Below are 13,747 nucleotides of genomic sequence, written 5' to 3' on the forward strand. Positions count from 1 at the left end.
GCAGGGCGGGCAGGAGGAACCCCCCCCATACACAAGCCACACTACACACGAGCCTCCCTCCTCTCCTTCCGGACAGCAAGGAGGTGGCATCATCCCACCAAGCAGCAAAGCACTAGGGCTGTGTGTCACGGGGGTGGGGACAGTGAGGACATTTCCTATAGAAACAGATATTCCCACCCGCCCCAGAATCCCTTCACTCATGTCCGCGGGGGCTCCAGCCCCCAGTCTATTAGTCAGTGAACTCCTGTCTCCCCGTGTCTCCATAGAGAGGCTATGAAGGGACGACTGGGGAAAGAGGGGCAGGGGAGAGAAGGACCCTGCTCCCTTCCTCACTGCCCACACCCCTTCCCCCCCTACACCTTCAGCCCACTCTTCCCCCAGCACACGCAGCAAGAGGATGTTCTAGCTGGGAATCCGCTGATAGAAGTAGATGTAGCCCAGGTCCTTGGGGGGCTTCTCAGAAGCACAGACTTTCTGGTCGTTGTAGATCACCCACCTGCAACAGGCACAAGGGGAGCTCAGGGATGCCATTCTGTGGTTAAGGCACAACTCCATTCCCCTCACCAGCTCTCATCCCTGACCCCCCAAGACCTCTGAAGAAACAGGGGAGGACAGGGACTTAAAGCAGTACCTCAGAGTCCCCTTATGCTGTGGAAATCCCCCTTACCTGCCATCTTTCTTGATGTGACAAACATAGTGCCCACACATAGTTGAAGTGCCCATGTGGCTGATGAAGGCAAACAGCTGATATTCTTGAGAGATAGAAGAGGGAAAAGAAGATCATCAAAAAAAAAACAGCATCTTGATGCACCCTGTGCAAGGCCCTCTCTAGAGAAAGATTCCTGATGGAAGCTCTGCTGGGCAATAATCTAGAACTGGATCCCTGTCAAGTGTGACTCTGAGGGGACTTAGGGCCAAACGTACAGGGAAATGGGAGATGGTAACATTGAGCTTTCTCTCTTCCAACTTTGTATTTGGCCCACAGGTGCTGGATGAGTAACAGCAGGGATTCCCTTGCAAGGCCCTCTCTAGAGAAAGATTCCTGATGGAAGCTCTGCTGGGCAATAATCTAGAACTGGATCCCTGTCAAGTGTGACTCTGAGGGGACTTAGGGCCAAACGTACAGGGAAATGGGAGATGGTAACATTGAGCTTTCTCTCTTCCAACTTTGTATTTGGCCCACAGGTGCTGGATGAGTAACAGCAGGGATTCCCTTCCCTATGGCACCCAAGAGCCTATCAGCACCAACTCTGCACACAGACTGGAACTGTTTTTTCAATGATGGGAGCCTGAAGAGCAAAGAAGCCTCCTGGGACAACTGGAAAAAAGCAGCACAGCACTCTGTCTTTCACTTGATGGCACTTCCTCTGCCTCTCTCTTACTGGCTTCCAGATAATCCCCATCCAGCCTGAAGGCTCTACACTACTTTGCCATTCTCCCCTTTTCCTCCCTCCTTCCACCTCAACATCCAGACCAGCTCTGTGACAGCTACTGCTGCTAGAACCTGTAGTACTACATGGATCAGGGATGACAACGTCCTGATTTTGCACACCAAAATCCACATTCCTGTGGCTTGAAACTCACTTCCAGGTCCATCACGCACTTTAGGACCCACAGGGACGGATTCAGAGATGGACTCAGCTGCCGAGCGCCCCTCTGAGATATCCATAGCAGCTTCTGCATCAAGGTCATCAATATGACTAAAGATCCAATCTACAGCACGCTCCAGACTGTTGTTCTGGAAGGAAGCAGAGAAGACAGTGAGCTTGGGAATCCCTGTTCCTGAGGATGTAGTTTCACTCTGATGCCACCCATGCCTCTCACCGTGGCTCTAAGTGCTTTCATAGCCTGGTCCCGGGAGAAGCCCATGGAGACAATGGTGGCCACACTGTCTTCTGAAGGAGGGTCTGGGCAGGCAATGGTTGACCCTGGTCCGCTGGATCCAGGGAGAACTAATGGGTTAGCAAAGTCTGCAGCAGGAAACAGAACACAGCTCAGAACAGTTAGATCTCTCCATGAGGAGAGATCAACTACTTTAGTTTTCCACTGCGGTAGTGGGACAGGAAGCACAACAGGCCCAGATGCAGTGAGGTTCACCGTGGCCATGTGGCCTCATACCTGGATCATCCATATGTGACATGACCCAGTTCATGGCTGCCTCAACCCCACTGTTCCCTGTGTAATATACGGCTTTGCGGCACGCATCCATGGGAAAGCCCATCTCCACTAGCTGGATAATCACCGACTCATCCAACATGGGTGCTGTGGGAAGACAGAGATTAGAGCCACCCACACTCCCACCCATCCCTGCCTGCTCTGCTTTGTGTAGTGTCACACAGCCTCCAAAGCCACCACTTCCTGGCTTTGTTTCACACCAAATTCTGTCTCTCAGCTCTCATCATCCTTTGCCATCTTTTCTTCTTCAAAAGTGCCATCTCACTCACAGGCATCCCAAAGGACAAAACAATTCAACTCATGGACTTGGGAGCACTGGCTTTTCCCTAGGCTCCAAACCTGACCTCCCACTGTGGTTTGTGAAAATAAAAAGACCTCTACCAGTTCAATGTTGTATAAACCCCAGCTCTGCCTCCTCTGAATACACCAGACACGCCACCCCCAATCCTGCATGGAACAGGAATCAACAAACTCCCTTGCATAACACCCTTGCATAACAGGTATGCAAGGGAGGAAGCTGGTGATCACTGACAGAGGGACAGGGAAAGTCTGAACAAGTGGGAAACTGCTAGCATGGAAGACAAGGCAAGGAGAGCAAGGAAATGAGTCAGGCATCAGGAAGAGAGGAGGAGAATCACTAACATGTCGGAGAGGAGAAGTGAGGGGAGCAGAAGGAGTCGTCGTCCTCGTTGCCATAGAACCCCAGGCTACCTTTGGGCTCGTCTGGTGTCACCAGAGGGGGTGCGATGTCTGGCATTTCTTCTTCTCCATCCTGCAGCCCTGTTCCCTGCAGCGCAGAGATATCCAGCTCCTCTGGCATTTCAATGGAAACATCTGCAAGATACAGTCCTGCTCAGCCTCTCCACAGGGGCAGAAACAAGGACTCGGTTGGGAGAACTTGAAGGGTAAGTCCCTGGGGATACCTGCAGCAACTTTTGGGGTAGTTACTTTCCTCTCTGCAGTAATGACCAAAATATTCATGTGACTCTCAGTACCTATATGCTCTGTACTTCTCAGCCTTCTTACCAAGCTTTTTGGGCACCCAGTCCAGACCGAAAGTGAACTTCTTGATCTGGATCACCAGATAATCCGGGAAAGAGGCGAACCGCGTTGTTCTGAAAGAGACACAGAGCAGTATTTTTAAATACTTTTGTCAGCAATGGTTGAGGGCACTTAGTTGACTCAAGAAATCAGTGAGCAGGATAGAGGCATGTTCTAAGCCAGGGAAGATACACATATATGTGCAGTTCTCCTATGCTGAGCTTAAAGCTCCTCAAACACAGAACCATTTCTCCAGCAGAAGCCCTGACAAAACCTTGGGGGGTGAGTAAAACCAGCACATGTTCCCTACCTTCCAATCATGTATTTCACAAACCTCTTCAGATTTTAGTGTTTTAATTAAAAGTCTAACCCTTAAGGAATGTAGAGGAAATAACATCTTCTATTAAACCAACAGACACAGCTGCAGGAACCGACAAGCTTTCAAGCACAGGAGTACATGTTTGGATATGAAGCAGAAGCAGTGAATTTTAAGTTAACTGAATTTGATTGAACATTATTTAATTAAACAATCTGAGAGAGAGGGTGTCTGGCATCTATGAAACACAGGGGAATGGGTTGAAGGGAGCAGCACCTACAAGAGAGACATACTTATTATCAGGGGCTAATTGCAGCATGCTGTAGAACTAACTTAAGCAACGGTAAAGTGTTTGAGCACAACTCACTAAAAAAGCAAACCAAAATGTTACTTTTCAATGTGATCTGTTTATAGCAGCTACTGCTAATAACAGAATATTTGTTAGAAAAACGCTTCCAACTCTGAGGACTTTCGTTGCAGAAGAACATTCAGTAGCATCACAGCAGAAAGCTGCTTACATTTGTAATCTTTTCACTGCACCTTTGCACTGCTGCATGTGCTACAGGCAGTGAAAAAAATTAAAGCTGTTCTTTAAACTTTGTTAGTAGCATTAAGTTGGCATTTTTTAGAAGAACTCATACACCTGTTACACTCAGTGATTTGCTCAAATCTTAATAGCTAAAAACTTACGTTACAGAAATTTTAGAGACCATTCAAGACCAGTGTAGCCATACTGTCAGTACTGATTCCAAAGCCAAATTTTAAATTTACAATAAAAGCTACTACTTTTCTGGAATATCACTGTATTTTCATAGTCCCTCAGCAACTGAAATCTGATGGTTAGGACTTTACTAGCACTGCTGTTCTGCCCACTGTAATCCCTTTAAGGCAATGACTCCAGCGCTGATGGACTGATTCCCTCTCTGCTTCAATGTTTTATGGGTCCAGGGTGCAGAGGACTACAAAGCTCTGGTAATGTTTCTTCCCCAAGCCACTACAAGAAGTCCCCAGTTTGTCACAGCCTAGCTGGTAACTCACACACACTCACTTGAGAGCCACAGACTTGGCCTGCAAGGCTGTGCTCCAGAAATCATCCACCTGCTCTGGAGCTCCATAGGCCTCTAGGCAGGAGCTGAAAGGCACCTTGGCTCGCACCAGCTCAGGCAGTGGCTGCTTCTCCTCCTCTGCCTGCCTCTTCTTCTCCTCATATTCCAGTAGTTCATCTAGAGAATAAAGCAGAGGAGTCAACGACCACCTCTAGGTACCTACAATGCAACTAGTATGAGGTATAGTCAGAGGCAGAACAGGCCTATAGATACACAACTTCCAGAGCACTGTTCTGCTGCTGCAGTCAGCCCTGCTTTGCTGCTGCATCACAGCCCAGCATGTGGTGTCCGAGGGAAAGGCTCTAGAAGGACATCATGGTGTCACACCACCTCTGAAGAAATCAGCCTGACCCCACAAAAGCAGGATAAGGATCTGGCCTCAGAAGTGGCAAAGAAGTCCTTTTCTCATTTAAGGAGTTATGTAAGAATAGTACAATACACAAATACAGTGTTTGCTGCTGGTCTTGGCCCATTACTGACCTTTGTTGAGTGCAGCATCCATGGGCACAGGCAGCTGCATAATATAGTCCACACGCTGGGTATATTTCACCTTTTCTGTGGCCAGGCACTTCAGCTTCTCCTCCACCAGGAAACGGAACACCTCGTTAGGGTTCTCTGAGCTGCGGCAGTTCCTCTGAAGGAGAGATTAGAAGGACAGAGGTAACACCACAATGGCAGAAGTAACTATCTGCAGTAGCTGCTGTGCCATACAGGACATAGCTGAGGAGTATTCACTTTTGTGCCCAGTCACTCCCAAAAGAGATTTCTCCAAGGAATCAACCCTGAAAATATGGCCAAGCATTTCTCCTTCTCTGTCCCTGCAGGTGCTAGCTGGGCCATTTCCCTGTGTTCTCTCCCTCTCTCTGTTCCAATTCCCAGCGTCTCACCTCTACTCCTCACCCCTTGCTGTGGGGAGAAAACCAAGCTGGGCTTTTCCATGATTTGACAGACAGACTCAACCAATACCTCCACCATGTTGATGAAGTGCAGAAAGAATTCCTGGGCATCCTGCTGTCGGTTAGTGGAAAATTCTGGGTGCCCCTTTCCAATGAGGGACTTAAACATACGTGGAGCAATGCCATTCTGCATACCCTGGAAGCAACAAGGTGGAAAGGAAGGTGGTTATAATTTGCCAAGCATGTGTCCTGGCAAGTAGCACTCTACCCTTAGCCATGCTTCTCTTCGGGTGACAGGGCCTTGGAACAAGCCCCAGGATGTGCCTTCAGAAAGGGTTCTCCTTTTTTTCCCACGTAACACACACAAGACCTCATCCATCACAATCACCAGGACGCTTTATCCAGGTCTCACCTTCTGATCAGGCTGCTGTTCCCCATCTGCAGAAGCTGGCCTTGAATACTCTCCAGAAAGCAGTCCATGGCCCAGTTTGGCTCTGGAATCAAGAAGTCACTGTTAGCATCAAAATGGTTTCTTCAATCCCACATACTCCAGAAGCCACATCCACTCATCCAGCTCTCACACTGCCATGATCTCTGCTGCACCAGACAAGATCATCTTATTGTGGCCTGTTTTCTGGCCTCAGAGTTCCTGGGACTTTCAGGTACCAATCTCAACCACTGCTTCCACACTGAGCAGAACATAAAGGAACACCTTCCTTTTCCCTGCAGAAGAGCAGCTGGTGCTGAGCCATACAGCAGCTGCCCAACATCCAAACTGAGCTGCAGCCTGGCATGGGTAAACTAGCAGTGTGTCTGACCGTGCAGGAGACAACAGGGCACAGTGAAATTGTCTGAGCCAGAAACAGCATTGCTGTGAACAGACTGATCATGTTTTCCCAGAGGAAAGATTAAGAATGATGACTTCATGAGGCACTTAATGGACAACAGTAGTGATCAGTGATTTCCTCCTATACTTAGGCTCTCCTACTATTGCACCTCACTCCAGTCCTTCCCCATCACCATTGCCACTTGTCTGGAACCAAACCTTACCAATTCCTCCCCCTGCCTGGCTGTCTCACCTTAATCCCCTCTCAGTGAACACCTCACTCCAGGCTGTCCAAATTTAGAATCCTCCCCTACCCCTGAACTCCCTTTTCACAAATACCACCTTCCGTTCCTCCACCCCAAACTTCCACATGCTGCTTTGCTGCTTTAGAGCAGCTGCAACACAGATTTCAGCTATTCAAAAGCAAAACCCTCCTCAAATCTCATGTTCCTTCTGTGTATTCTCCTCTTTCTGCACAATACCTCTTGCAGGAAGCCTCTTTAAGCATACATAAATTATCCACTGAGAATAAAGTTGCCTATATCTAGGTATTCCTTGACCTTTGCCATCTCCCTCTGTTGCAGACAGCAAGCACCTTTTTGCTGTTACACAGACAATGTGACTACCAGAAATCCCCCCAGGGTAACAGGCAGTACTGCATTCCCACACAACACATTTAAGAGCCTCTCAGGAACACTGAGGGGCACTTTGTTCCCTCCACCTAGGGCATTCAACCGGATTTTCTTGGCTAAGATCCTTATTGATCATTGAGGATCAAGTGTCTCTCCTAATGGGCACGGAAGCAGAGAGGTGAGGCTTAAGGGAGAAACCTGCAACAGAGCAGCACAGAGGGGACACACCCTGGCAGACTCAGCCTTCCTTCTCTCACCAAAACTCTACGTACACTTGTGTGCTGAAGTCTTGTGTGGGGTCCGAAGGTGCACTTTGGAATATCTTCTCCAGTTTGTCCACATACCTGCAGAGCAAAAAGGAGCAATCTAAGGGATATGGAGGTTCATCTAGTAAAGTGGCAGTTCTGAGCATGACTACTGTAACACAAGCTCCCAGCTCTGGGAGACCTTTGTACTGATCCCAGACTAATGGAAAGGGGGGATTAAGCTCACTTACTTTCTCTGGAAGTCTGGGATACTGAACAGCACCTGCATCACAGAATTGAGGTAGCAACTGTTGCCCAGGTTACGGATACCAGTGTATCCAGGCCCATAGAGGGGCTTGAGCTGCACACCAGACTCCTGGATGAGCTCCCACTCTCCAATGCGCTGGTTCATGTCTATTTCCAGTTCTGTCATTGTCTTGTCTGTCTGTGGAGGGAAAAAACAAGAAAAAAACCTCAAAGAACACTCAAGGGAATATCAGAGGTGTGAAAAGTACAATGCTGTGGAGAAACAGAGTCAAAACCATTCCAGCGAATTCTATTAGAAGAGAAGGAAGAAACAAGAATTGTTTCAACATATCTGAATACCTGGGACAGAAAGAGGAAGGATAAGAAACATAGGAGAAATCTGAACCACTCCCTGTAAAGAGGCACAGAAATCACACACCAACACTGAATCTAGGGAGCAAATCTCAGCACTTGGGAGCCTCCCTACTCACAGTACTGACACATAACCCCAAGGAAATAAACCTCAGGGACATGAAACAAAGGCAAAAAAAGCAATGAAAGAAGAAAGGCAGATGAGGTAACTGTGTGACAAAAACCCCAGGGTTTCTTGTGCAGGAATGGTTCTGCATAGCCCCGGAAAGCTGGAATCAGGTTAAGACATGCCAGAGTTGTTTCTTGTCCCCTCTGGGTGTGGAGGACTCCTCTTCCCCCTCACCTTCTGCATCTTGAGCATGTCAATCCCAAAGTGTGCCAGGTGCTCTGCCAGGTTGGGATCTAACACCATGTCATCCTCATCATAGGAGTAGACATCTATGCAGGAACACAGAGGAAAAGACATATAATGGCCTGTGATCTCAAATTCACAGCTGGCTGAAGAGAACAGAGTGCTCAGAACTGGGAGTTTTGACACACTGAGCAGCTGGGGTTTATTTCCTTCCTCAGCAGAATAGCATGATAGACAGAATATTGAGATTCCTCCAAAACATGTGACAAAACAAACAACTTTGTCACTGCTCAAGGTACAGAGGTTCAAGTATGTATAGAGTGAGGAGAGTGGGTTACTGTGACCTATACTCTCCACTTAGGATTTGGACACAAAATTCTTTGATAAACACCACACCACCAGAAAGAAGATGGCAACGAGGATAACTGTTCTAAACCCCCCCAGTTACAAGCGAGGGGAGAAGGAAGGCAGAACTTGATCAGCTGGTTCTTTGCCTGACACAAGCAGCAGCTCAGAATGGGAAGGTTCACGATGGGATGACACTGCATGTTCCAGCTTACAGGATGGGCAGCATCAGCCTGGTACCTGGAAATCCATCTTGAGCTGCCTTGTCAGAGACCTGTGTCAGCCTGACTGGTGCCTGGCACCTCTAACCCTCTGAGGATCCCCTGCTCACCAGCCCCATCAGGAGTAATTGTTCCCAGTTTCACAGCCAGCGGGTAGCCGGTTTCCCGGTAGTGCTCAACCGCGTGATTGTTGCCACCGCTGCCATCGAAGTAGCGCCGACCGCAGAGGATGGCTCCGTCGGTCATGTTCAGCCACAGGTTCTCCTTCATGTCACACTTGCTGCACTTCCATCCACTGTGGGCAAGGAACAGAGAAAAAAGATCAGAGTAAAAACCTTCGGCCTCTACCTCCCAAGCCCTCTCCATTATTACCCATTGACCACAGCATAAGCAATCTCATTCCTTTTACTTCAGAACCCTGAGCAGCCTCAAACACCTTAGTCTGCCATCTCCCCCAAATTTACCATGACAAGGTACACTCAGAGACACATGAAAGAAGTCTCTGCTGCTGCTGCAGTCCAGGACAGAAGAAGGTGATGGGGACAGGTCTGGGACACAGAGCAATACAGCTAGTTTCAGTACTGTGCTCACCATGGAGGGATGCGGACGTCATTCTGAAGTTGTTGCAGGGAAAAAGCATGTTTGGAAACACGCCGGACCTCCCCATCCCAAGCCTGCACCTCCTGCTTCCGTGAGGCTGAATCTGCTGTCAGGATGGCCTCAATCGCACTGGCAATCTGGAATTAGGACAGCAGGAAAAAAAAAACCATGAAGGGCACATGGAATGAAGCTTCCAGGGCCACAACACCGCACATTTAGGCAAGCCAGTGCTAGAGCAGCATGCAAGGACCTCAGTCACACACTCAAGCCAGGACTCCGTAATATCAAGCACTGTGTGAGTGCAGCACAATCCTGCTTACTGCCAGCTGAGGCTTCACAGCAGCTCTGCAGGATCCCTTTTACAGGGCAGCATTTCCTTCTCTGTAATGGTATATTTCCTCATCAACAGGAATCACAGCCCTGCACCCAAACATACCCTGTCTCTGACCATGTCTGGTAGTCCCTCCAGCCCATCACGAGGAATATCCAAATGGTCTGGGAAAATTACTATTTTTACATCTTCATCATATTCAAACTTTTCCTCTGTGATGTCAAATCCACCCTCTACACCTACAGGAAGAAAAAACATTGCAGTAACAGGTAAAACCAAAGAGCTTGCAAAGCTTCTTTGCCCAGAGCTTACATGAAATAAGGCACCATGACTAAGATAAAGCTCTAAATCAGTGATCCACAATCTTTCTTCCACTTCTGGATCCCAAAGTTTCTGCTGCCAGCATGGACTTCACAGGAGCAAGTGACAATAGGCTTGCTTTTCCCAGCTCTTTGTACAGATGCTTAAAAGGAATCTCCAGACTCTGACTACAACCAGAAAAAAAAACCTGCTCTAGCAAGACATTGGCCAGAACGGAGACAAGATACAGCACTGGTGTTCATCCTTCACCAGAATACTCCAAGTAGATGAATGGAGATGTGCATGAGGAGATCGTATTCTAACCCAGTGCAAAGGTGTAGTCTACCAGCATCTTTAAGGAGCCTGCCTCTGTTCCTTGCCTTTTGAGGAAAGGATAGTTCAGAGTCCTGAACACAGGCAAAGAGAACCAGGAGCTCCTCTGGAACCAGAACATCCAGAATTGCAGGAAAAGTCTTAGGAAGGGTATAGTGCTAATAGTTTCTCATGCCCATCTAGCCATGCTTTTGAGAGGCTGCAACAGAAATGGGAGTTCCATACATGAAAGATTATTTGCCAGTTGTCAAGAGTCATGATGGGAGCTCACCAAAAACATCTGCAGTGAAGGGAACAGTTTCTAAACAATATACATATTCAGGCAAAAACCTTGGCCCTTCCTGTTCTCCAGGCTTTCACATCCTACATCCCAGAAGGAAACAGGCAGAAGATACATTGCTTACTAGCAACCCAAGGCCCCTATTTTTTGAAACTGAATTTCCCGTATTTCTTGAAAAATTACATGCTGTGACTGCAATAATCTCTGCAACAGATCTCTGAACATCTGTGGCTGCAACAGATCTCTGAACGGAATACAAGATTTTGCTGTTCAGTGGCTCAAGAATGTTGTGTGCGGCTCTGATCACCACTGCTGCATTTCCTTAAAACGTTATTGAAAAAAATATCCAGTTCCCATGATACCTCCTGCAACTCTCTCCTTAGATACCTACATTTTTTACACTGTGCACTAACTGGTGTGTATGAATACAGTGATTTTAGAAACACCTGAAAACAGTCACCAGTATGATGCAACAACATAGCCAGATAATCCTCTTCTGTGCCTCTTCAGCACAGCCCAGAGAGATTTCCTGTCACCACTTCACGGAGGAAAACAATATACAATCCCCCAGGGCCTTACACAATTTCTGAGCTCTAAACAAACTAAACCAGACTGGTGTGGCCCCCTCAGGTGGTTATGTGAACCTTCTGAGGCTCCAGATGAGGAACAGGGTCTTCAGCCAGCAGAATCCCTCCTAGCCCTTTCCCCCATATATAGCCAACAGCTTGCCATGAGGTACCATGCTGGTATCTAACCACCACAGACCACAAAAGATGTTCAACCAACATGCAGGCATAGGAGGCAAGCACTGTAGATTTTTTTGCCCCATGGAGAGGGAAAAGTGAGGTACAGCGAGATCAAGGGCTACATTTTGCAGCCAATGACATTTTGTTCCTAAGTCTTATTAGTACTTTCAAAAATCTCCCATCAGGATTAGCTAAACCGCCACTGTTCAGCTAAAAGATGAAAGAAAAGAATATCCTGAATTTAGGATCAGTGTTTCACAGGTCTAATGCTCTCTTTTATTCTCCCCTGCTCCATTCACACCGCTAAGCTGTTATCACGGGCAGGTATCTGCCGACCCAGTGACAACACTTGTCTCAAGACCTTCATAGAATTCAGGACGCAGAAATAACTCATAATGCAGACTGGGCCCTGTCTGTCCAAAACAGCATTACCATAACCACAAAAGCACTGGCTAACTGAAGAAAGACAGATTCTAGTCACAGTTTCGCTAGAAGTGATCTTTGGGACTCCATTCAGCTCACCATCAAAACAGGGAGCAGCTGACAGTCTTAATAGTGGTGTTTGCACTCTGGCAGCAGTGGAGTCACCAGGGGAAAAGTGAACCAAAGCCAAGTCGTTCCTGGTCCAGGTTCTGGATTTCCCTCTAGTGGTCAGTTTCCAGCAAACCAAGAACCTGTTACGGCTGCAAACGTTCCCATCCTCTGCTTTCTGCATCTTCATAATGATTCAGAAATAGATATCTGAGACTGCTCCAAATGAGCAGCTTCAACACTGATCGCCATGACAGCCTTTTCAGTCAGTGCAAGAGAGTAATGGAACACCAGCCCTGTTCTCCAGAAAAAGGGCTTGTTTTTAGTATTTTAATGTTCACATGTATTTCTTCCAGTATCAGCCTTGTACTTCAAAGACCAATCAAGCCAAAAATGTTAGTAGGGCACTTACCAGTAATTTCTTCTCCATCTATACAACTAACAGTGGTTCGATATTCTAGAAGTTGAAAAGCAGTTTTTCTGTCAGAAGCTTCAAACATACTTTTCTCAGACTTAACATATTTTCTCAAACTTACTTCAGCCCCACACTGGGCACGTTGTCTTTAAGCCACAGTCCCACTCTGGTCATACCCACACCAAGCTGCGCCAGGCAAGGACTCACGAGAGGATACAAAACATATTCATCCACAAAAAACCAGGACACAATTCTGAACACAGAACACAACTACAACCTCAACAACTGTCCTGCAGAAACTGCTCACCTGAGACACATTAGGGAACACGAAATCTGAATTTGGCCAGGGATACTAGCCCAGAGGAGTAAAGGCAAAAGGGATGAGCCAGGCAGCTCCAGAGGACTGGCTCAACACAAGGAGGATACAGTACACAGGTTCTTCCTTACCAATAGCCAAGCGAGTTGGTTTCTTCCTCGGGGGGTCTCCAGCACTGGAGTTGGTGTCTTCTTCCTTCTGTAGTGTTGAGAAGAAATAGGGAAATAGAGTTAGGGGGACAGGCAAGCTGTAGTAGGCCTTAAAGATTGAAATTAAGCTACTTTGAAAACAGAAAGAAGCCAGGCAGAAATAGCATGTATAACACTGATACAGCAATTCAACATAAGCAGAGCTGGAGAACTGGTGTCCCTCAATTGACCAGGAAAAACACCAGCTGTATTCTCAGGAGAGAAAACTGATCAATAAAGAGACACAGCTCAGGTGTCAATTTCAAAACAAGTCTGGGCATCGTTATTTTTTACCGGTTTACGTGTTCTTTTGAGGTGCAGGTAGACCCTCTGGCCTGTTTTCTGATAGTGCTTTTCCACATACTGCTTCCCAAAGCCCAGGAACGTGTTCATGCAGATATACAAGCCGCCATCTGACTCCTGGAAAGAAGGAGGGGTAAAACTGAAGGGAGGCGGTAAGGAATGCCATCCCAGCCTCGAGAACAGGCACGGAAGACTAGTCATTATTCATTAAATCATGGCAACAGCTCATTCCCACGTACCAGCCACTTAGTGGCTAGTCAGAAATAAGATGGCAAGCTCCAGCCTGGCTGACCCAGAAGAACAGGTATCCCTGTCATGATGATGTCTTAAAAAAGCTATTTGCCTGTTAATTTGCAGCAGAATGCTGCTGAATCAGGAAAGCCTGAGCTTCCTCAGGAGTTATCCTGCAAAAGGTCCTTAGCATGCACAGTTCACAAGTTCAGAGCAGAGTACAATCATTACCAGCAAAACCAGGGCACCCTGTCCAAATCATGCTGCCAAACTACAGTATGAGGAAGGCTAACAGAACCACTGTTTACTTTTGCTGTTGTGTTCAAAAACTTGTGAGTAGCTACGGAACAGATACAGAATGAGCCCACCCCACCAGCAGCTGGGAAGCACCACACTTATC

At 47.4% G+C, this 13,747-nt stretch overlaps 1 protein-coding gene across 1 annotated transcript; it reads right to left on the bottom strand.

Annotated features, from left to right (window-relative positions):
• Window positions 1–131: 131 nt before the first annotated feature.
• On the bottom strand, window positions 132–13,255 carry USP5 (ubiquitin specific peptidase 5 (isopeptidase T); the record flags this gene model as incomplete). Its single annotated transcript, XM_009081146.1, has 19 exons — window positions 132–496; window positions 668–752; window positions 1,585–1,738; window positions 1,825–1,970; window positions 2,119–2,262; window positions 2,818–3,009; window positions 3,202–3,290; window positions 4,581–4,755; window positions 5,119–5,272; window positions 5,605–5,730; window positions 5,947–6,028; window positions 7,265–7,336; window positions 7,489–7,682; window positions 8,199–8,293; window positions 8,884–9,068; window positions 9,365–9,510; window positions 9,810–9,943; window positions 12,757–12,823; window positions 13,108–13,255. Coding segments are annotated over 19 exons (2,482 nt in total), but the record flags the coding sequence as incomplete, so codon positions are not given.
• Between the last annotated feature and the right edge of the window lie 492 nt (window positions 13,256–13,747).

This window comes from Acanthisitta chloris, unplaced genomic scaffold (assembly GCF_000695815.1).
Source record: "Acanthisitta chloris isolate BGI_N310 unplaced genomic scaffold, ASM69581v1 scaffold13168, whole genome shotgun sequence".
Lineage (NCBI taxonomy): Eukaryota > Metazoa > Chordata > Aves > Passeriformes > Acanthisittidae > Acanthisitta > Acanthisitta chloris.